This window comes from Protopterus annectens, chromosome 6.part0 (assembly GCF_019279795.1).
Source record: "Protopterus annectens isolate FY-2018-M chromosome 6.part0, PAN1.0, whole genome shotgun sequence".
Lineage (NCBI taxonomy): Eukaryota > Metazoa > Chordata > Ceratodontiformes > Protopteridae > Protopterus > Protopterus annectens.
This window is the reverse complement of record NC_056737.1, coordinates 1124373123-1124398111: the sequence shown is the minus strand read 5'-3', so window position 1 is coordinate 1124398111 and position 24989 is coordinate 1124373123. Positions and strand designations below refer to the sequence as shown.

At 43.2% G+C, this 24989-nt stretch overlaps 1 protein-coding gene across 1 annotated transcript in view; it reads right to left on the bottom strand.

Moving 5' to 3' along the window:
• LY75 (lymphocyte antigen 75) overlaps positions 1-24989 on the bottom strand; it is a 3856564-nt gene that overhangs the window by 2525552 nt on the left and 1306023 nt on the right. Inside the window, exon 10 of the mRNA XM_044074746.1 lies at positions 24178-24266. Within this exon, the coding sequence (XP_043930681.1) occupies positions 24178-24266 (89 nt within the window). The remainder of the gene's footprint in view (positions 1-24177; positions 24267-24989) is intronic.

The following is a 24989-nucleotide window of genomic DNA, read 5'->3' as shown; positions in this document are numbered from 1 at the left end:
AGATTTGCCTGTAACTTTCCCTATAAATCCCACCACTGCCTAGCCCTCAAAAAACTGAAATGGCTTGAATTCCCTCAACTGCTCCAACTCTCTCATCCTCAAATGACACATTTTCTACTCCACAAACCTGTCGACTGCCCCTCCCTATCCTCATGTAAACCCTCCCAATCTCTCCGCAGCACTGACCAATACCTTCTCAATACCTAGAGACCCAATATAACTATAGGCAAATTACTTTATAAAAGCTCTATGTCTCAAATTGGAATAAGCTCCCTAACAATTTACAGTCTATCCACTCTGCCTCTCTTTTCAAAAAACAGCTGAAGGACTACCTGAGTAACTCACCCTCCTGTACCTGTCACCACCCTACCTATTACCCACCCAGCTATTCTACAGTACAACAGTCCCTCCTAACTCAAATTTTACTTTCTCTTAGATTCTAGCACTGAGATCTCTCACTAGTATTTCTGAGCCTTCCTCTACTCGAACCTTATTTTATCTCTTCCACTACTACTAGTCTTCCCACCCTCTCTTCCACTACTGCTTAACTCTTTCTCTATACACTCTCTTAACCCTCCTACATTTTTCTCCCCTTCCTTCAACCTCATTCCCTTCTACTACTTACTGCTTCTCTCCCTATACTAATTTGATCTAACAATATTAATGGAATCTCAAGGGCTTTCAACTGTATAGCATCATGTTACCTTGTACTCAACTTCTTTTACACCTAAATTGTATATATTCACATTTGTAAGTTACATTTTATTTCTGTTGATTTTATGTATGTATGATAGTGTCTCGTAAGATGTGCAGTAGGTAAGGGTGATAAAGGATAATGAGAGAAACGTACTCACACACGAGAAGAGTGTGTTGAGCAGATGGAAAGAGTACTTTGAGGGGCTGATGAATGAAGAGAATGAGAGGGAGAGAAGGCTGGATGATGTGCAGATAGTGAATCATGAAGTGCAGTGGATTAGCAAGGAGGAAGTAAGGATAGCTATGAAGAGGATGAAGAATGGAAAGGCTGTTGGTCCAGATGACATACCTGTGGAAGCATGGAGGTGTTTAGGTGAAATGGCAGTGGAGCTTTTAACTAGATTGTTTAATGAAATCTTGGAAAGTGAGAGGATGCCTGAGGAATGGAGAAAAAGTGTTTTGGTACCGATTTTTAAGAATAAGGGTGATGTGCAGAGCTGTAGTAGCTACAGAAGGATTAAATTGATCAGTCACATCATGAAGTTATGGGAAAGAGTAGTGGACGCTAGGTTAAGAAGGGAGGTAATGATTAGTGATCTGCAATATGGTTTCATGCCAGGAAAGAGCACTACAGATGCGATGTTTGCTCTGACAGTGTTGATAGAGAAGTACAGAAAAAAATCAGAAGGAGTTGCATTGTGTCTTTGTGGACTTAGAGAACCCATATGACAGGGTGCCTAGAGAGGAGTTGTGGTATTGTATGAGGAAGTCGGGAGTGTCAGAGAAGTATGTAAGAGTGGTACAGGATATGTACGAGGGTAGTGTGACAGCAGTAAGGTCTGCGGTGGGAGTGACGGATGTGTTTAAGGTGGAGGTGGGATTACATCAAGGATCAGCTCTGTGCCCTTTCTTATTTGCAATGGTGATGGACAGGTTGACAGACGAGATCAGACAGGAGTCCCCATGGACTATGATGTTTGCAGATGACATTGTGATTTGTAATGAAAGTAGGGAACAGGTGGAGGAGACCATGGAGAGGTGGAGATGTGCTCTAGAGAGAAGAGGAATGAAGGTCAGCAGGACTAGGACAGAATATATGTGTGTGAATGAGAGGGAGGATAGAAGAATGGTGAAGATGCTGGGAGTAGAGGTGGCGAAGGTGGATGAGTTTAAATACGTGGGATCAACAGTTCAGAGTAATGGTGAGTGTGGAAGAGAGGTGAAGAAGAGAGTACAGGCAGGATGGAGTGGGTGGAGAAGAGTGTCAGGAGTGATTTGTGACAGACGAGTACCAGTAAGAGTGAAAGGGAAGGTCCACAAGAGGGTAGTGAGACCAGCTATGTTATATGGGTTGGAGACAGTGGCACTGACAAAAAGGCAGGAGTCAGAGCTTGACGTGGCAGAGTTGAAGATGTTAAGATTTGCACTGGGTGTGCCGAGGATGGACAGGATTAGGAATAAGAATATTAGAGGGTCAGACCAGGTTGGAAGGTTTGGAGACAAAGCCAGAGAGGCAAGATTATGTTGGTTTGGACATGTGCTGAGGAGGGATGCAGAGTATATTGGGCAAAAGTTGCTAAGGATGAAGCTGCCAGGTAACAGGAAAAGAGGAAGGCCTAAGATAAGGTTTATGGATGTAGTGAGAGAGGACATGCAGGTGGTTGGTGTGACAGAGCAAGATGCAGAGGACAGGAAGAAATGGAAACAGTTGATCCGCTGTGGCGACCCCTAACGGGAGCAGCCGAAAGAAGAAGAAGAAGAAGAAGAAGAAGAAGAAGAAGAAGAAGATGGTACCTTGTACTTGATTTCTTTTATGCCTAAAATGTATGTATTTGCTAATTTAAAACTCTGTACTTGTTCTTTTTTATGTGGAACTTTTCTCCTCAGGTCTCCACTGAAAATGGGCCACCAGCCCAGTGGACTAACCCAGTTAACAAAAGACAAATACATAAAATAAATAAATACAAAACTTTTGCATATCAGCATGGAATGTGACACATGAGAAGCAAACCTACTATAACAGAGAAATCATAGGTATGGTGACCAAAGAATTTAACCTCAAATGTTGGTCTTTATAGCACCCCCCCCCCAAAAAAAAATAAAAAATAAAACCAGGTTGGACATATTAAATGCCACATAGATTCCTAATAGTGCAAACAGTAAGAAGTATGAAGGGAAGAGTGTTTTCTTTGCAGTTACTTACAGAACAATAAGAAATAATTTTTGAAGTGTTGACTGAAGGGGAACAAAAGTGAGGACTCAGGATTTTATCAAGTCTGGTAAAATCAACATTTGCAGATGTAAATTAATTTGGTTATTAAATAGAAGTTATGTTCTTACCATAACGTTCCATGTTAGTTGTCTTCTTCTCGCCTTCTTCTTGCTGGATGGGTTCGGAGCCAATCCTCGGCTCCGACTCGGCCACTCTAAAAGCTCGAGAGTTGGTTCCACCGGCTCGAGGCTCCCCCTATATCCCACAATGCTAGGCGTGAGTTACCTCAGATCTCGTTTGTAAGCTAGGCACTGCCTATAATAGTAGTAAAATAACTAGTAACAAAGTCCACCTCTATAAACAAGGGAGAAGAGAAGGGTGACCTACATCCTGACCCAGGAAATATGCACAGCAGAGCATATACCTAAAGTAAAGAGGTGGTAGAAAGAGAGGTCACAATCAAAACTCCTCTAGGTCTGTCCCGGCCAGGGGGAAGGAGGGTGGGACGCAAGAAGAAGGCGAGAAGAAGACAACTAACATGGAACGTTATGGTAAGAACATAACTTCTATATGTTAAGTTGTCTATCTCGCTCATTCTTGCTGGATGGGACCGCATCCCTAGCACCTTGTCCCGGGTGGCCTAACGGAACAGACTCTTGAGAACAGTGGAACCAAAGTTAGCTCTATGTCTAGAGGCTAAATCCAACTTATAATGAGAAATGAAAGTGTGAGGAGTAGCCCAAGTAGCCGCTGCACAAATGGTGTCAATAGGCAGTCTACCTTGGAAGGCTATAGAAGTAGCCAAGGCTCTGGTAGAATGGGCTTTAGGTTTGCTAGGCAGCTTTTGGTGTCTAATTTCATACACAAGGGAAATCAGGGATGTTAGCCATCTGGATAATGATACCTTTGAAACTGAAAGTCCCTTTCTGCCTTCTGCATAAGAGACGAACAGCTGGTCAGATTTTCTGAATTGTTTTGTTCTATCCAAATAGTACCTTAACTGACGATGAACATCTAGCCAATGTAATCTTTGTTCAGATCTGTTAGAATATTCTGGAAAAAACACGGGAGGTCAATGCTTTGATTTAGGTTAGCGTGGAGGCTATTTTAGGTAAAAGGACGGGTTGGTTCGTAAGGATACTCTGTCCTTATGGAACAACAGATAAGGAGGTCGACAGCTGAGTGCATGAAGTTCTGAAACTCTTCTAGCTGAAGTAATAGCTACTAGAAAGAGAGTCTTCCATGATAGTAATTTTAAAGAACAGGAGGATGCAGGTTCGAAAGGGGAGAGAATTAAAGAACTGAGAACTAAATTTAGGTCCCAAGGAGGAGGAGGATTTCTTACCGGAGGTCTGAGTAGAAAAACTCCTTCCAAAAAAGCTTTGCAAAGCTTGTGGGACATGATGGCAGAATCTGAAATGCCCACATGAAAGTTAGAAATAGCTGCCAATTGAACTTTAAGAGTAGAAGGAGATGAACCTGCATGGAAGAGTTCAGCTAGAAAATCAAGGACCATTTGGATGGAAGCAGTGAAAGGATCTATTTCCCTTCCTTGAGCCCAATAGGCGAAATGTTTCCACTTACTCAAATAAATCTTTCGAGTGGAAGATTTATGGGAAGCTATCAAAATGTCTCGAACAGAGTGAGATATTTGAGGAAGCCTGGCTAAAGTTGGAATTGGAGGAACCAAGCAGTGAGGTTCAGAGAGGGAAGGGAGCGATGAAACTGACCCGACTGTTGGTCGCTCCAACAGAAACTGATGTAGAAAGGGGAACCAAACCTGTCGAGGCCAGTAAGGAGCAATGAGGATCAAGGAGGCCTTCTGAGCGATAGCTTTCTGTATCACTTGAGAGATTAGTGGGAAGGGAGGAAATGCATACAGAAGTCCCCGGGGCCAAACTTGGACTAGAGCGTCTCTGCTGGGTTGGCCTGGTAGCAGGAATAGGGTGAAATAATCTCTGCACTTGCTGTTTTGGGGAGTAGCAAAAAGATCGCAGCAAGGCTGACCCCACTTGAGAAAAATTTCTCTCACTACAGAGTCTTTCAGAGACCACTCATGAGGCATGAGGATAGCTCTGCTCAACTTGTCCATAATTTGATTGGACTTCCCGGGATGTGCGTTGCTATCAGAAACCGCTGAGAAGAAATTGCCCATTGCCACAGTCTGAGTGCTTCTCGACACAGGGGGTAGGACCTGGTTCCGCCTTGTTTGTTGATATACCACACTACAGACATATTGTCCGTCTGGATTGCTATCGTTCCCAAGGGAAGAGAGTCTTGAAGGGCTTGCAACGCTAAAAGCACTGCTCTCATCTCTAGAACATTTATGTGCAAGTGGCATTCGTCTGGTTGCCATGTGCCCTGGACAGTTCTGCCCTGATAATGCCCCCCCCACCCGACCAGGGAGGCGTCCGTTGTCAGAGTAGCAACCGGAGGGGAAGGAACAAAGGGTCTTCCCAATAGGAGCTGAGGGGAAGACATCCACCACAGAAGATGATTTCTGCATGTTTGTGTGATTATAATGGTGTGAGACATTGGCAGTTGCTGGTACGACCATTGCGTGAAGAGCATCCATTGAAGGATTCTCATGTGGAATCTGGCTAATGGAAGCAGAGGTATGGCAGCCGCCATAATCCCCAATACTTTCAGAACTAACCTGGCTTTGATTCTGTTGCTGCTGAAGAGGAGCGAGACCATTTTGTGTATGTCTGTTATTCTCTGATCTGTTAATCTCGCAGACATGTTGATTGTGTCTAGATTTGCGCCTATGAAGGTAATAGTACGACAAGGCGACAAAACAGACTTTTCGAAATTTATTGAAATGCCTAAATTTCGGCAAGTGCGAAAGGTGTAGTCCCTGGCCATTAGAAGAAGATGCTTGGTCGGAGCTGTAAGGAGCCAGTCGTCCAAATATGGAAACACCTGGAATCCTTGTCGTCTCAGGTGAGAAGCTACCACTGCCATGCATTTGGTAAACACCCGGGGGGCAGTGGTGAGACCAAAGGGCAGGGCTCTGAATTGAAAATGACTGGTTCCCAGCCTGAAGCGGAGGAATCTTCTGGAGCGTCTTATCATTTTTATGTGATAGTACGCATCCTGAAGATCTATAGAGCACATCCAGCTTCCCTTTCCCAAAAGGGGAAGGATGGACTGCAGCGTGACCATCCGAAATCTTGTTTTCTTGACTGACTTGTTCAAGATACTGAGATCCAAAATTGGTCTCCAGTCCCCTGTTTTCTTTGGAACTAAAAAGAACCTGGAGTAGATTCCGGATCTTTGCTGGTCTGCTAGAACTGGCTGAATTGTTTTTTGCAAGCAGCTTTGAAATTTCCAAAGCTGCAAGATCCCTTTGAGCGGTGGAACATCTGGAAGGGATTTTTGATTGGTTTGGAATGCAAAAGAAGGGAATGGAATAACCTCGAAATTATGGACTGTACCCATTTGTCTTGAGTCAGGGATAGCCAGGCTTTTGGGTACAGTGACAATCTTCCCGACTGCCTCCGAAGGTAGGCAGTCGGGCAACACCTCAGGGATGCTGAAAGGGCTTATCAGAGAAGACTTCGATTGCCCTGGTTCTGCGGACCCCCTGCCTCTAGGGCTTATCGCCTACCATTGTTGTTCCCCTCTGCCTCTGGCGGGAACCGACTTTGTGCCAGGCTAAGTCCCTTGAGATTGTTTACGGAACCACATTTTCCCACTTTTCTGGCCTTTGGGGTAAGGCCTAGAAGGAGTAGAAAAACAGACTCCGACGGCAGAAAGAGTCTTGCCATCTGTCTCGCACCTAGTCAAGGTTTCTTTCACTTGAGGACCAAAAAGAGATGATCCATCAAACGGGAATTAGTGAAAGACGTTTTAAAGGGGTCCGCAAAGTTGCATAACCGCATCCAGGCGTGCCTGCGTAAGGCCACACCTGTCCCTGCGGCCCTGCTCGCTCCATCAGACGCATAAGAAAGGAGGCATGGAGGAGTTAGCTATGGAGTTCAGGGTAGCCAGCTGAGTGTTCATCTTGTCCTGAAAACCCGCAGCTGTAGGATCCTTCAACATATCACTCGCTTCCTTGATCAAGTCCCTTTGAAGACGAGTAAAATGGCATAAGTAGTTCAGCGAACGCATTGCAAAGGTCGCTGACGAGAACATCCGCTTCCGCACCTGTCCATAGACCTGGATTCCTTGTTAGGTGGATGGACAGGCACCGAAGGATCAACTAGTTCCTTCTTGGTGGCAGCAGCTACCACCATAGCATCCACAGAAACACCTTTTGTGAGGAATTGCTTGTCAGATGGTGCTGTTATAAATTTGGAGGGTCTCCTGGGGGTAGGGTCCACTGAATCAGGAGCCGTCCAGGCCTTCTTTGCAACCACCTGCATGAGGGGATCAAAGGGGGACACCCAGGAGGTGGAAGGACGAGAGCCAACGCCTCAAGGTACACAGATTCATCCTCCGAAGGGTTAAGGGCTGGCCAATTTCCCCTCTGTTTCAGGATCTCTAGAATGTCTGCTCAAGTGACATCTTCAGAAGGGGAACGGGGAACCCTCGAATCCTCTAAATCTGTGTCAGAGGTGACAGACTCAGGTGAGTCTAAGTGCTTCCTCTTACACTTCTCTTCCTAGGGGCTCCTGCCAATTCAGGAGAGGCCTCGAAGAGGATGAGATCCCCACAGGGGATTCTTGAGGAGCTTGCTCTCTGCGGTCTGGGATGAGGGAGTGAGTCGACATAACCAAAGGCACCAAGTGGGAGGGGCGGACGGAGCCGACTGTGGAGTCGAACAAGGTTCCAACACTCTCCGCATGACCTCGAATGCACCCCTGTCAGGCAGAGCCAGAGGTCCCCGCCCGAGAAGCTGAGAACCTCCTCGGCACCGACAGAGATGGCTCGAGGCCGATGTCGGAGCCGAACTCACCAGCCAAGCACCGAGAGGGAGAGGGGGTCGGACAAGGGTCCGATGCCACTCACCCTCGAGCCGACGAGGAAGCCGGCCGAGATTCTTCAAAGGAAGAAATCGGAGCCGATGACGGAGCCAAGACAAATGTATTGGCTCCGACGCTACCACAGTCTCGGTTCCGAGATTTCAGCCCGAGCTCAAAGGAGTCGGAGGAGGAATATTAATTGGAACAAGCTGAGGCATCGACTGATGAGTCGGACTCTGGAGCATTTGGGCCAGTGCCTCGGACTTCAAAGTCTACTCACTACCCTCTGGAGGTCGTGATCTGATAGCCTCGATGACCTGGAGGAGTGAGATCTATGGCTCCGCTCAGACAGCAGGGAGATGCTGGAGCCGAATGAACGGAGCCAAGGGACGGTGACCTCGATCTTTCTAGATGTCGGCTCCGATGGTATGATCGGAGCCGACCCATGACTTCTAATGCCTCGGCTCCGAGCCGAGGAAACCACTGAAACAGCAGTCACAGACTCATCGGCTCCAGCCGAGCCGATGAAGCAGTAGGCTTCAAAGCCTTAGGCCTCGACTCTGAAGCTGGAGCCGAGGTCCTAGAAGCCTTAGAAGGTTTCCCAGAAGACACAGGAAGGGAACCTTCAGGCTTAATTAAACCCCTCAAAATGAGTTTATTTTTTTCCTGCAGGACTCTAGGGCTGAAGCCATGGCATACAGCACAAGAGTCCTGCAGGTGTAAAGGTCCCAGGCAGTACACACAAGAAGTGTGACCGTCTGTCAGAGACATTTTCTGACAGCACGAGTCACACTTCTTGAAGCCTGAGACCTTTGTATCCTTGGACATACTCAAGGAACCTGAAGTGTAATCACACACAGAAAACACACACACAGATTACACTGATAGGGTTCAAAGGGAATTATTTAAACTAAAGGTAAGTTAAGTTAAAACTCCCTAATCAAACACATACACACCCTAAGGATAGGGAAGGAAGGCCCAAGGCCTTAGGGAAGAACTATAAGTTCTTTAGAAAAAAGGGGCTGGATAAAAGGTAGAAGGGATAATATCCACTACACTAAGGGGAAAGAAAAAAACACTAAGCTAGCTTAAGTCTAAAGAATTTAAACTAGTCTAACTTTCACTAACCTGGAGCCGGTAGAAAACACACCTCGATCGCTGTAGCGGCAAACGAGATCTGAGGTAACTCACGCCTAGCATTGTGGGATATAAGGGGAGCCTCGAGCCGGTGGAACCAACTCTCGAGCTTTTAGAGTGTCCGAGTCGGAGCCGAGGTCGGCTCCGAACCCATCCAGCAAGAATGAAGGCGAGATAGACAACTTAACATCTGCCATTAATCTCATTTGGAGCAGGGACAGAGAAACCTGCCTTGCTGCATTGGTCAAACACTACCATTTGTATTAGTATTAATTTTACTCAGTATATAGTTAAATTATTGCCAGTCTCAACATATTTACAATAAGGGCAAGCTTCACACTTATACATACCAGGGCATCTAATTAAAGGAAATTTCTTAGAATCAAATGAATTTTTAGAATCAAATAAAATTTTAAAATTGGTATCTTTCTTAAAAACAACCCTAGGATGATCACCTAGGTTATGTTTTAAATTAATATCAACCAACAATAATTTCCAATTTTTATGCAAAATTTCCTTGAAACAACTGTTGCCAGTTGTTTTTGTTGATTCATTTTGTGGTTTTAGGAGCTCAGGAGGGACCCTTTAAAGTAGTAAGGAAGGTCAGTGATGTTAACTACATGGCAAACTTGCTAGGCAAGAGGCAGGGGCACAAAACTGTGCCATGTTAACATGATGAAGCACTACCCTGATAGGGAGACCCCTGTGCTGAGTATTTGCAGTGGGTGGCAGGAAGAGTCTGAAAAGGATCTATGGCTACATCGAGCCAGCCAGTAAAATGCCAAGTTACTAAGGTGGGGCTTAGGGTTGCAGGCACACAATATGACAGTGCAGCACCATAGTGGGGTCAGCAATGCCAATGCAGATAGGCACTCAAGACAGGGTATAAGTTAATGTGTTGCCAATCAGGCTCATGTCCCTCAAGCCACATTTCTCAAGGGTTACCTGAAAAACTAGCATGAGTCTTCAAAGGTGGGACAGATGTGATGATGTCAGGTATTGCCAGCTATGCCAGAGAAGTAGGGCAGTGGATGTGTAACATATGCCAGCATAGCTAGCTGGAGTTCTGTAAAGAATTATATGTAATTTGTACATCAAACTGATTTGTACAGATGCTTGTCTTGAAAATGTATCTGTAAAGCTGTTTGTGTTAAAAATGTACCAACAGTTGGTCCTGATGGACAGAACAAAATACATATGTATTACAGACTGTATTGTAACTGTTGAAATTAATATATTATAACAGAGGATACTGGAAGAGAACAGGTTAATCTCACTCCAGTTAACTTTGAAAAATAGTCTGAAATTAAATTACCTCGATTGTATCTTACAGTTCTGATTGCAGCCAGAGACGAAATGTCTGTGAAAACCAGGACTAGGAATCCTAATGTATTGTCCTTAGGGGTTAACTAATAGTTAACCTGGAAGGGTGGAACTTTTGAAATGGTTTTATAGCTTCCAGATGCTATAACACATCTCAGCAAATCTCTATCTGTGTGTATGGTAATGCATATGTGCTAAATTCTGGTTCAGTTTCTAGCAAAGAGGGTAGTGTGAGAACCACAGTCAGATGACCTGATGTATGTGATGTCATTCTGGAATCCAGCACTGAAATGATGCTTTAATACTATAATGAGACAGATGTCTTAGGGCAGTCTGCTTTTGAAAAATGACCAAAGATGGAAGACCACTCACCCACTTCATCTTGCCTTGCTTTAGTAAGTAACCAAAGAACAGTAATTCTTTAGATCAGTCAGGAAAACATAGTGAAATTAGTTAAGTATTGTTTTTCTATATCTGTGTGAATCCTTCCATCTGTGTTATTTTTAATATTTCCTGTGACTGAAACTCTGGTGTTTACTGCAAATAGATGTATAGTGTTTTCATGTTGTTTATTACTTATTATTAAATATATTTAAACTTTCCATTGTGGCTGGTCTTTTAGAGAATATTTTAATCTCTGAGAGAACTTGTATTAATTTGATGACACTGTGGCCGCTCCTGAAAGCCTTGTTGCATTGGTCAAACACTACTATTTGTATTAGTATTAATTTTACTCAGTATAATTGGGTACACTTGTAAGAGCCTTAAGAATAGATGGCTTTGGAGTGTTCTGGTGGTAGTACCTACCTTATAGTCTGGGCAGAGCTGTTAAGTCTGTGCCAGCCTTTACCAGGTATGTGTGTGTGCACGAGGTGTGTGTGTGTGTGTGTGTGTGTGTGTGTGTGTGTGTGTGTGTGTGTGAGAGAGAGAAAATCAAATCTCAGAGTGTGTGTGTGTCAGCTATTTGGAGCAGGGGCAGAGAACACTGGTTTCACAGAGTGTGGTGGAGCACGTGGCTTGGAACACTCGGCTGATGACTCAATTCTACAGCTGTGCCAGTGGGGAGTCTTACAAGGGGCCTGGAGAGAGACAGAAAGAGAGAGACAGGGAAACCCAGCCCCCTGGAATGAGTGTGTTCCCTGTGTGCTCTTAAGGAAAATTGTGCTTGGTGCAGAGAGCTGAATCTGGAAATACGGTGAGTATTGACTTTTCTTTCAAGTGAACATCTCTTTCCAGCGTCAGTGATGAGGATTAAGGCTCCTTGATTACTGGCCCAGAGTGAGGGACATCACAGATCCATTTAGAGAAAGTCTGTTTACTGTCAGACAGGCATTATTCTCCCTCTCATTCTCTCTCTCTCTCTCTCTCTAACAGAACTTCTTGATCTACTTAACTAATTTACTGTGTGATTTTAGTACAGTATTTGTCTACACTCTTACATATGTAAATGTTCTCTTACATATTTGTAGTTAGAAAGGCTTGGTTTGGAAGACAATGTTTCATTAAGAAAGATTTAGAGTAAGGGTGTATAATTTAGGAATTTTTCTGTATACAAGAACAGCTACCAGAAAACAAAACTTTATGAAAGGATAATTTGGTGAATCTTTCAGTTCAAACAGAGATATTTTACCTTATCTTCAAAAATTCATATCCCAAGGGGAAACATTTTTTTTGGTGGTGGTGTTACGTGAAGATTTACCTTAAAAGCGGCCTCAGCTAAAGGATACGGCTGTATAAGGGGCTATACTATAAAACAAACAGAAACTGCAGCTGTGTACCCTAATAAATAAGACAAAAACAAAACAAATTTGAATGAAATGCTTAAGAAGCATGGAATCTTGGTAAAAATAGCTGAAAAGGTTCTAGGCCAAGTAACAACTGTCTACCCCTTCATAAATCAGATCAGATTTTTATTTATCTGCTACTGTAGCTTCTTTCATGGTGTTTAAAACTTATGCACAAAAGGAAATATTGTAGAAATTCAAATTCTACTGTCCAAGGTGTTAAGTACAGAGTCTTAAGTTTGGGATAAAACATCGAATGCTGCTCTAACAGTAATGACTTATAAACCACTGAGGTCAACTGGTTAGAGCGATTATCAAAGAAAACTCTGGTTGTGAAAGTATGTGACAGAAAGGGGCCCCTCTGGAATATCTCACATCTGTACAATATCCTGAAGATGTGTGGATCAACTTTCCAGTTATAGGCCAAGATTATTTCCTTGCTCAAAGCATGTATTAGCCGATTCTGAAAACCTGGTTGATGTACTGCTAAAGCACAATTCCAAATTAAAAGTATTTTGTTGTGAAAGTGCTACTTTATTTACAGATCGCATTAATATCTGTGCCGATTAGCAGATACTCTGGGTAAAGCTGCACTGAAAAGCTGTGAAGGCTTTAGACTGCTTTCACTTCCCTTAAGTTGCTGAAATGGGTTCCCCAAGCATATTCAAACAGTCTATTATCAAATGCTTGCATCTTGTAGAAGGAAATAAGGTCATCCCCAGATACAAGCTTTTAGCTGTATGAATTTTATGAGTTCCTTATGTATCTGGAGACAGGAAAGATCACTTCCAGGACACTGTAGACTACTTCCACACATTCCTAATATGTCATTGTTTCACCCTCATAGGTTCATAGGTTCATAGGTAGATACTAGGCTATCTGCCCTAGGGCATTTATAAGCCTAGCCACAGTGTATTTGACTTCCATCTTTAGATTAGTCTACTGTGCCTCTGTAAAGTAGGTCACACGAGGTACCCTTTTAAGATTAGTTTACTGTGCCTCTGTCTAGCAGGGACACAGGAGAGATTCCAGGGGTGAATTTGTGATTTCCCATCCACGCGTCCAAATTACGCTTAAAGAGGGTCAGCGAGGGGCTATGTCTAACATGAATTGGGATTCTATTCCAGAGTGAGGGGAGCCTTTGGGAAATGAATCTGTCCCTCCAGCATGTCCTATTTATTTTTGTGCTGAGGTTTAGGTCCCTGGAGCGTGTAGCCCCAAGGGACTTGGATTTTTTGAGGTGGAACATGTCCATTAATTCTGGGTTTGACATGGCTTTGTACATAAGGCATAGATCGCCTCTGAGTAGGCGGTAAGCAACTGAGTAGAGCTGGAGTTTCTTTAGTCGAGCTGCATAGGACATCTGTTTGTAGCCCATGATCCTCTTGGTGAGGTACTTTTGGGGTCTCTCCAGTTGCTGCAGGTGTCGGGTAAGGTACATCCCAAAAGGGGCATTGTATTCAATTATGGGCCTGATGAGTGATGAGTAGAGGGACACAATGACCTCTCTTGATCTAGATGCGAACTCTTTCGTGATAAGGTGGGCTATATCGAAGGTCTTTCTAATCACTTTGGCAACGTGATTATCAAAGGAGAGATTACTATCTATGTTGGTCCCCAAATCTCTAATTACTTCTTCCGTACTTAATGGATTACCACCTATGTGGTAATTTGTGGGCACCTTGTTTTTCCCAAAGGGGATGACTATGCACTTTTTAGCATTTAGCTTGAGGCCGTGGCTCTGGCACCAAGCATCCGTCTCTGTGAGACCCATTTGGAGTATGCTTGTGTCAGCTGGAGATTCGATTATGGTCCCCAGTTTTCAGTCATCTGCGAACTTTGTCAGCCATAATCCCCCCGTGTTAGCTTGAACCTCAGAGAAGTATATACCGAACAAGAGACATCCCAGAACTGAGCACTGTGGGACGCCACTTGTAACTGGTTTGGATTCGGACATGGCACCTGCGATTCTGACCATGTGGGTTCTATCTCGGAGCCAGTTTGCAACCCATCTTGTGATATAGGGGTTGATATTTAAGCTGGTAAGCTTATTTATGATGCCCGAGTGGGGTATTGTGTCGAAGGCTTTTGCGAGGTCCAGGTAGGCTGTGTGGACTACCTTGCCCTCATCTATGGCTTTGGTAAATGTTTCAAAGAAATCAACTAGGTTTAAGAGGCAAGATCTGCCCTTAACAAAGCTCAATGTCTTTGTTTATGAGTTCCATGATAATACGCTCCATAGCTTTACAGACCAGACTAGTCAGGCTTATGGGGCGATAGTTTCCGGGGTCCGTTGTGGCACCACCTTTGTGGAGTGGGACCACTGTAGCTGTACGCCATTCTTTGGGTACATATCCTGTAGTAAGGCTAAGTTTGAACAGTGACTTAATGTGAGGGTTCAGTTCTTCTTGGAGCTCGTGTAAGACAGCCTGGGACACCGTCCGGTCCCATAGATGCTGTGTTTTTTGCTTTGGAGAGGGCAGCTTTCACCTGTGCATCTGTGATGTCAGGGAGGTTATATTCAGTTGGGATAGGCGTTTGCTCCTTTGGGGGGAAGGGGGGGAGAAGTTTGTGCTGAATCTGTCTGCCAGGATGTTGGCTATGTTTGTAGGTTCGGTATATTTTGTACCGTTATGCAACAATTCAGAGCATATCTGGGAGCTTCCGCCCATGTTTCTGACATAACTAAAGAAGGCCTTGTGATTATCTTTAGTGTCTAGGGCAATTTATCTTTCGAAACTGGCCTTTGATGATTTTATGAGGGATCAAAGTTTCTTGCTAATACTGATCAGAGATGCCTTCCCTTTTTGGGATTTTGCTCTGTCATGTAGTAGCTTCCTCCTTCTGTTGTATTGCTTATTTATGGCCGGGGTCCACCAGACCGGTCTCCTGTTTTTGGAGGAGTGGGTCTTGGTTTTATTTGGGATAGCACGATCCATGCATTCCTGCAGGTGCTCATAGAATGCATTTGTAAAGGATTCTGCAGATTGGACTGTATTATCCTCTGGCCCAGGGGCTTTGAAGGATTCCACCTCAGTCTTGAGAAGTGCAAAGTTGGCTTTGGAGAAATTCTTTACAGTGATTTCCTTGGCTGGGGGTGGGGACAGGATATGGATGTCCAGGGAAATTTGTTTATGGTCTGATCTTACCAATGAGGGGTTTACTTCTGGTGTGGAACATAGAGTCCCCATGTTGGTGATGAACAGGTCCAATATGTTGTTCCCTCTTGTGGGAGTGGTGACCAGTTGTTCCATTGCGTTAGAGTTAATTCAAGGAATCGTTGGGCGAGGGTGTTTGGGCTTGAGTAGTTTTCCCAGTCAATGTTTGGGTAGTTGAAGTCACACAGTAACATAGTGTTTGGAGAGACCTTCATATTCTCCAGTGTTCTCAGGAATGCCAAGTGGGGTTCCTGTAATAGGGAGGGTGTTCTGTAGCAGGCTACAAACTGAAAGGCAGTTTTGCCTGCTGTTAGTTGCACATGGATGGTTTCCATGCTTCGCAGTGCCACTAACCTGAAGGTGTAGGTATCTTTGATGAATATAGATACTCCCTCCTTTGTGCTTCGTCCGAGTTTTGGGGCCGAAACGCATGGTATGAGTTATAACCTGGTAGTGCTGGGGTGCTCTCAGGAGTCTTGAACCAGGTTTCTGTTACTGCACAGACATCGATTTCCTCCATACGGAGGAGAGTCTCGAAAGTGCATCTTGAGGTTTAGACTTCTGGCATTGGGTAGCATTACCTTTAGTTTTTTTATCTTTGGGTTGTCTATGGAGGTGGGTTTGTCCTTTGAGCCTTGCCTAAAAAAGGCACTATGGGGGTGGCAAGAGCCTTGGCCAGTATACGAAAGCCTAAGGGTGACAGGTGCAAGCCATCCCTAGCGAAGCAACATGGCTTGTCCAGCATGTCATCCCAGGCTGACAGACTCTGGATCCCCTTTGAATGACACCAATACTTTAGCCAATTGTTGAAACCGATCATTTTGTCTTTATACTGTGGCATCACTCTTGGTGAGGGCAAGATGCTACTCAAGGTCAGTGACATACCAGCCTGGGCTACATGGTCAGAGAGCTCCTCTATGTCTCTTTTCATGTAGTCCAGGGAGGTACGTCTCAGGTCATTCACACCAGCATGGACAATGACAGAGTCATACTTGTACTTGCTTTGGAGTGACCTGAGTGCTTGCGTTATGTGGCGGATCCTGGCACCAGACAGGCAGCTTACAGTGACCTTCTCCTTGTTCAGTCTGGTGAGTGGGACGTCAGTTTGCCGGACAATAGAGTCCCCTATAACAAGTGTATTTGGTGTGTTGTTTGGTCTTATGGGCTGTGACTGTGCGGCACACTGATTTTGTGAGATATGTGATTTGTGGGTATTGTTGAGGGGTGGCTGTTGCTTGGATATCTGCTTAGGAGGTCTTTGCTGTTTAGGCAGATCATGTGCTCCCTTGCCTGAGGTAAAACAAGGATACATAATATATCTCACAGCTATCATATGAGAAACTGCCTTGTTATAATAGCTTGCTGTTGAGACATTCTGTCAAGATCTCTGTTTGTTCTTTATACGAAAAACCTCCTGAAGGACAATTCCTATGAAACTAGAGAAAAAGAGAAATCATTTAATAGTTTAGTGTTTTCTCCAAAAAAAAAAAAAAAATCATCACAAAAAATGATTTGATTATGTGCTTCTGGTATATGTTTCAAAGTTCCACTGTCTTTGGTGCAATGCTGTTTACAGCTGATAAATCTAGGGCTAATATTTGTTCTGTATTCCTTAGGAATTAAAACCAGGCTGGAGTAGAAGCACTGACTTTCTGCTTGGAAGGTAGTTGCTGCAATGCCTTTTTTAGAAGTAGCTAAGCTACTAACTGTAAAATAACAGTAGGGAACAATAACCCCTCCATGGCTTCCACAGGAATTCCAGTGTACAACTGACGTGAAAGCTATGACTGTAATCTACCTCCTAGAAGTAATACAGAAGGGAAAAAGGAAATGAAAAGACTGTAGTCCTTATAAGGTTTCTTTTATCTGTCATTTTCTTACAATTTCCTTGTCCACCAGGGCTGCTGAAAGGAGGGCTGTTGCCTACAAAAAAATAAGTTATGTACTTACCATAATGTTCCATCTCTGTTGTCCATTTTCATTTTTCTTCAACATATGGGTTCAGATCCGATCATCGGATCTGACTCGGCCGTTATTATAGCTCGTGATCAAAAAGCTCTTGAGCCCCTTCCCTACCCACAATGCACCAACCCCTAACACACCTCAGATCTTGTTTACTGTTTTACAAAGGTAAAACAACTAGAATAAATATTGTAACAGATCAAACCATATCTGGGGCTTTATAAGAAGGACAATGATGTCCTTATTTCTACTTGTTCTTCCAGAATTTCACTATGAAACAACATGGTTGGGGATTGGAGGGCGGGTAGTTTTTGAAACAATGAAAACAGACAACCAGATGGAACACTATGTTAAATACATAACTTCTTTATATAATGTTGTCAATTTTCATTCTATCCTCAACATATGGGACAGAGTCTCCAGCTACCTAAATTCCTGGGTGGACTGTAAGGAAAGTTATTCCTGAGCACAGCTGAGCCCAAGGCTGCTCTACCCCTCGAATTCAGATCCAATTTGTAATAAGTAATAAAAGTATGAGGATTAGCCCAAGATGCAGCTGAACATATGTCATCCATGGAAGCCCTAGCAAGAAACACTGAAGAAGTTTCCATGGATCTAGTGGAATGGGTTTTTAAAGGTGTTGGTAAGGACAGCCCTTTTTGTAGATAAATGATAAACATTCTGTCAGCCGTCAGGCTAAAGTCACTTTTGCAATTGATCTTCCCAACTTACAATTTGCAAATGGCACAGACAATTGATCTGTTCTTCTAATATCCTTTGTTCTATGTAGGTAAAAACATAATTGTCTGTGTACATCCAACAAATGAAGCATATATATTTCAACTGTCCTGAAAGGGTGAGAGACTTGGAATGCCTGCAATGCTAAGAGCACCGCTCTTATCTCTATAACACTGATATGCATATTGCCCACTTCAGGGGACCAAGTGTCTTGGACTGTTTTTTTCCAGGAAATGCCCCCCAGCCAATTTGGGAAGCGTCTGTGGTCACTATAGCCTGCAGCTGAGAGAGGATGAAAGGCTGGCCTTATAGAACTTGATTTGATCAAATCCACCACCAAAGGTATCTCTTACATGCCTGAGTGATTTTTATTTTTGTCAACATATGATGATAAAGAACTGACCACTGTGTCACTAACATCCACTAAGTAATTTTCCTGTGAAATCTTGCTAAAGGAACTACACTTATGGCCACTGACATTGACCTTATGGCATGTAGGATGAAGTGAACTGAAATTTTGGTGCTACAAATTATTTTCCTGACCTGTGACCTGATGATCTGTACTCTTGAGAGAGGAAGAGAAGCTGTCACTGATGTTGTGCTGAATATCGTTCTTATGAATTCCAGTGTTTGAGTTGTTTGTAACTGAGACTTGTTGTAGTTTATGGTTATTCCTAGATGGAAACAAGTCCAAAGTACCAGATTTCTTGATTTTATTAGCAGATGCTCAGTCGGGGCAGCAAACAACCAGCCATCTAAGCATGGAAACACTCAGAATCCCTGCAGTCTCAAGTGACCTGCTACCCCTGCCATGCATTTGGGGAAGACCCTGGGGGCTGTGGTGAGGCCAGAGGGCAGTGCTCTGAACTGATAGTGACTGGCTTCCAGCTGGAAGCGTAAATACCTTCTAGACTGTCTGTTCATTTTTATGTGATTGTACGCATCCTGAAGGTCTGTCGAGTACATCCAGTCTTCCTTGCCCATGAAAGGTAGAATGGACTGAACAGTGACCATCCAAAACTTTGTATGTCAACTAGACTTGTTTAAGTTACTGAGATCAAAACTGGTCTCCAGTCCCTTTATTTCTTTGGCACTAAAAAGAATCTTGAGTAAGTTCCAGATTTTATCTGGTCTAGTGGGATCCCTTGGATGACTCTCTTTTCTAGCAGCTTTTGTATTTCTAGTGCTGCTGCTTTCCTCTGACTGGGTAGAACATCAGGAAATTTGCATATAGATGGAGGTGGAAGGGAAAACGGAATGATATAACCACTAGAAATAATCCTCTGCACCCAGGTATCTTTTGTGATGTCTAGCCAGTTTCTCTGGTGGAGGGATAAATGACCCCAATTTCCTCTAGAGGAGGAAACTCGGGCCTCCTTTCGGGAGTGCTGATAGGGTCTTATCAGAGAAAGAATCTCTGGACCCTTGATTCTTCAGGCCTCCTCTGTCGCATGGGTGGTGTCATCCATTGGAGTTCCCCCCTCTGGCCCTGGGAGAGCTATCTCCATGTGGATCTTAGAAAGGACCCTGGGAACTTCCTGACCTACATTTTCCATCCACCTTGATTCCCAGAAAAGGATCTTTGAGGGGTTGAAAAAAGTGCACCCACTGCAGAGAGGGTCTTTCCACCTTTCTCACACCTGGAGAGTGTGCAAAACAATGAATTGCCATCAAAGTGTGCACTGATGGATGAGGCCTCGAAGGGCTCCAGAAAATCACACAAGTGCATCCAGGCATTCCTCCTGATGAAAATGCCTGAACCTGTTGCTCTTGAGGCACCTTCAGCAGCATGCAAGATAAGCTTCATGGACAAATTTGCTGCAGATTAACGGTAGTCAACTGTGAAATCACAGAAGACTAACCCTCGGCAGTAGTGGTCCCTGAAAGGGATTAGAAAGTTCCCTCTGCAACCTCCTGAACTGTGGCAAGTAGTTCAATGACCTAAGGGCAAAAGTTACTGAAGCATACACATGCTTCCCAAAGCTGTCCAATGCCCTAGATTTTCTGTTAGGAGGATGGACAGAGGAACTCTGTTCAGCTAGTTCCTTCTTGGTGGCCACCGTCTTGACCATAGCATCTAAGAACACCCGCTTACTGCAGAACTCCCTGCCTGGCAGTGGAGCCAGAATATGATCTAGTCTCTAGGGGACTGACTCAACTGAGTCAGGTTTCTTCCACGCCCATCTAGAAAGCAAGTCAATGAGCTCATCGGCACGTGGAGTTACCAAGGAGGTAGACAGGCCAGTTCCAAAGCCCTCCAGAAATGATGATCCCTTCGATGAAAGGTTATCGGAGGACCAACCACCTCTCTGCTTAAGGATCTCAAGGATGTCTCCAAATGAGATGTCTTCAGGAGCTGATTTTGGGGACCTTTCTCCTTCATCGAAATCCATATCCTCAATGATGGACTTCTGAGGGGAGTCCAATTGCCACCTCTTGCATTTCCTCTTCCTAGAGGCTTCCTCAGTGGGATGCTCCAGTGAAGTATCAGAAGAGATTGTAATACCATGCTGAGTGGACTGGAGACTGAGCTGGCTGTCCCTGTCGAACAGAATAATGTGCTCAAGATGCAGAGACATCTGGGATCCAGATGGAAGATCCAATGGGGAAGGATCCGACCATCCTGCTAGAGCAGAAAACACTCTCTTTACTACCTCAAAGGCAGATTGCTTTGGGAGAAGGAAGACAATGGATTTGAGAAGCCAGTCTTCTGGTCCATTGCCTCCCTCTGCCCCAAAAGCAGTCTCCCTGAGGAGGAAGTTGAAGCCAAGTTGTCCAGTGCAGAGGCTCTGATGGGGCACAGACAGCTCCAAAAACTTCTGAATTGACTGCAGAACCTCAGATCCAACAGCAGCGCTTCGGCTCACAGAGTCATCTGGATCTGAAGATGTCACAGCCGATGTACTCAGAGATTGCTTAGGACCCAAAGATAAAAGTACCTTCAGAATCGAGCTAGACAGACTCAGATGGTTTGGATTCAAGGATTCCAAAATGATTGGATGGATCAGAGAAGGAGCTGACACAGGCGGTGTGGTGGAAGGACGGGCTTCCTGACCCAATGGGGTAGGAGCTGGGATAACCTCAACCTGTATCTGCACTGAGAAGAATCTCCTTATCATTCTGTCCACGTCTTCTTCGGTCAAACTTCTGGAAAAACTACATGATTCACCCCGAGGATCACGTCAGTCACCCTGCTGGATAGGGGTCCAGGGAAGTAAATACTGTGGGAAGAAATAGCCAGGGAATTGTTATGGCTAGGCTTGTATGGCCCTAGGGCCGATAGCCTAATACCAACCTATAAACTTATGAGACTAGGGAAGATGATCTTGAATGGTACCTCTCCAAAAATGAAGAAGCCACTCTCAGAGGAATTGGATCCAAGGAAGGAGAGTACCTCGCTCCAAGCAAAAAAAGAAGGATCTGAGGATTTTTTGGTCAGAGCCATCAGAGTTTGAATCTGTACAGACTTTGGATCTGAGTTGAGCTTTTTTCTTGGTGGCTCCAAAGATGGAGTCTACAAAGTAGAAGGCCTTGAAGACTGGATGGAAGGCTCCTTAACTTTCAATTTGGAGGACTGAGCCCCAGAAACAGCTTCACCAAAAGAGGAAGGAAGTAAGCCTTTCAAAAGCATTTTGTTCTCCCTTGTCTGGTATTCCCCTTGGATTGAAATTCTTACAAAGTGAACAATCAGTCTAGAGGTGATCCAGGCCCAAGCAGTAAACTCATAAATTATGGGTATCAGATAAGGTCTATTTGTGCCCACATTTTTAACACTTTTTAAAACCAGAAGGTGGTTTATCAGACATACTGAAAAAATTAGATTAGCAATAAGGAAAAGTTTATATATATATATATATATATATATAGAGAGAGAGGGAGAAAAATAGAAATAAAAGGGAAAAGAGATAACAGCTATAGTATCAAGAATACACAACAGTGTAATAGGAAATATCTGAAGGAAAAGGAAAAATTAACAAGTACCAACTATGGTTATTAGACATACAATAATTACAATGGGAAGGAAGCTAAACCACTTACCTTAACCAGAAATAACTCAAGAGCTCAGGATGACCATGTCTATTCATGAAAGCGGCAAACGACATCTGAGGTATGGTAGGGGTTGATGCATTATGGGTAGGGAAAGGGCTCAAGACCTTTTTGGTGATCACAAGCTATAGTAACGGCTGAATCAGATCTGAGGATGGGATCTGAACCCATTCACTGAGAAGAGAATGAAAATTGACATCATTAGATTAATTTTTATTGACAGCAAAATTCTTCTCACAGTAACAGGCATATTGTTATACTGTTCTTACAGGAAGCTTTTATTTTCCTCTACTTGTATTCATCCACAATAATGCAATCAGCTGTCTGCCCAAATTATAATTTGTGTATTTGACTGCTAGTGTAATCTTTTAGAACAAAATTATATAATAAAGATGTTATATCTAAGACAAACAAGCCTTTCTCAAAATTAATCAATGAGGATGCCCTAGATGGAACACCTATAGCATCATAAGAACACATCACTATATGGACTCCAGTGTTGTCCACTGTAGCAACCAGTTTACTTTACTTGCAAACAATATATTTTAAAACTCAGCATCTTCCTTGATGTGTCCTCTTTCTCTTTTTGAACTGGCCTTTCTTACCTGATTCTTTCTTGTTAATCTTTCTCATCTTCACATCTTGTTACAAGGTAATAAGACATTTGCAATCACTATGGCAAAATCAGGCTAAGTGATGACCACAACTATGCTTCAGGACTTTACTCTACAAACTTCTTTGAAAATGTATAGCATAGGCAAGCACAAGAAAGTGTGCAGACCAAAATACTGCAGCATTAATGTGGGACCTACAGTACTGAAAGTTGCAAGAAGACCTGAAGACGATCCTAGCAACACTGCTGATGTAGGAGTGCCTTGCTCACCAACCAAGCTGCCTCAGAATATTAAAGCAAGACCAAGTAATAAATCACAATTCCATAAAAAACATACAGTTAACCAGCAAGCAAAGGTGATAGTTGTACTTATCATTCTCTGTCCCCTTTACCATACAATCCACCAGTCCAGACAGAGTTAACATGCAAACACAGCAGAAATGCTATGCACATATCCTCTACAGTTCCAATGGAAATTGTTTCCTAGCTGAAGAAGACTCTGCCTAGGAAATGGAGAATGAAATGTGGTTAATCCCAAATGTTATAATTTACTCTATAGGGGCTTTATCCAAAGAAAGTTTACTTCATCACTACTGGCTAGATTCTATGACTTTTGTTGACACAGACTTTTCCTCAAGAGATTACTGTCCAAGTGATGGTTCTTATTTGTCAAAGAGCTCAAAGATGAATTTCTCTCACATCAATGCTTTTCTTGCTGCCCAACAGATAAGCTGATTGGGGCAGCCCATGCACTGATAACCTCTACGTTTTAAGAAAGTGTAATCATGGCATCTGATTTACAAACATCACAGTGCTTTTATGTGCTCCACCCTAAACAATACCTATAGACCAAATGTTTATATTGGGATCAGTTTCTGCAAGTAAACGAGTGATCCTGCCATCTTGAAGGCCAGTGTTGATTAAAAAAGTCTTACATTTTAAATGAAAGGGGAAAGCATGAATTTGATAAATATGTACTCAAAGGAAGCATTTAATAAGGTAATGACATAGATGTCGAGAAAGTACAAACATTCAAACTTCTGAACAAACTTAATAAATGTTACTCAGTGTAATTATCAAACACAAAAATAAGTTTGATCCTGTGGAACCTATGAAGGGTCCACAACTTTTTATAGATACTCTTTCTATGTAACCTGTGAACGTGACCTCCCAAATAGGAAATGTGAACTCAAACAAAACTAGCAGGTTTTTTTTAACTAGCAGTTCTATATTGGTTGGAAGATTTTTCTGCAATGACTTGCCTCAAATAAAAACTTGAAATTGTTTAATTTAGAATCCCTGTGATGAAAATTCCAGCCAGGCTTTACCCAGTTAGAAAGATCTGAATGTGGAAAAAAATGTACTGCATGTCTAAACATTGTAAAGGTATTTAGCTGAACCCGGTAAATCCAAGTCTAACATCTTAAATTCAAAACTGATTTCCATCTGTGTCCTAAATGTTCTCCATCAACTAATACAAACAGCACCGTCTATCCATAATATGCTTAATATTTGTACCTACACCTCTAACAGGATTAAGCACTGGATCCAGCAAGGTTGTATGCAACATGATATGTTCCTGTCATACAAGAATTCTTACCTGTTCATTATTGTTAAATTCAGATTTTCTCCAAAGGGTATTTCATTTTGGTCTACCTTATAGCAGGAGTCACCGTGTCTTTTCCAGTTCTAAAAATAGAACAACACTTGGTAATGATAATTAAATTATTAATATTTGTTATCAGTAACTTGTAAAGCAATCCACATCTTAAGCAGACTTTAATGAGTATAATAAAATCTCAGAGATCTCTAAGGGGCAGAGAAAATACAAGAAACCATTAAAAAACTACTTTACAAAAGACAAGAGAATGTCTGAATCTGGCCTAAGAATATTTAAAGAGCCATGTGATTCAATTGGATTCAGCGGGTTCAGGTAAGTGGAACTGCAATACAATTTCCATCAGCCGTTGCCTCCTCTGCTAGGTACTCACCACTGAAGAAGTTATGCAAATCCATCTATGCAGAAGCAGTGCAGTTCCAGACAATTCACTACAGTGTCGGGCACATGCTACATGTAAATTCAATACGCCATGGATATTAAATGCACAACAGTTCGTTGTACTGCTGGTGGAACTAGGCTATGATATGCATGTGGAAAGGTAAATAAGCATTGGGGCGCCGGTGTGGGCTGTCATTTTACCAACAGGCAGCAGTGGCAGTTGTTCTTCACCCTTCTCTGTCCCTTTTGCCATACAATCCACCAGTTCAGAAAGGGTTACATGTGCATACATAGCAGACATACTAAGCATATGCCCTCTATGACCCACATAGAAATTCAGAAGATTAGCTGCTTACTGCAATCAGATTTGTATGTTCATAGATTCATAGGTTGGTACTAGGCTATCAGCCCTA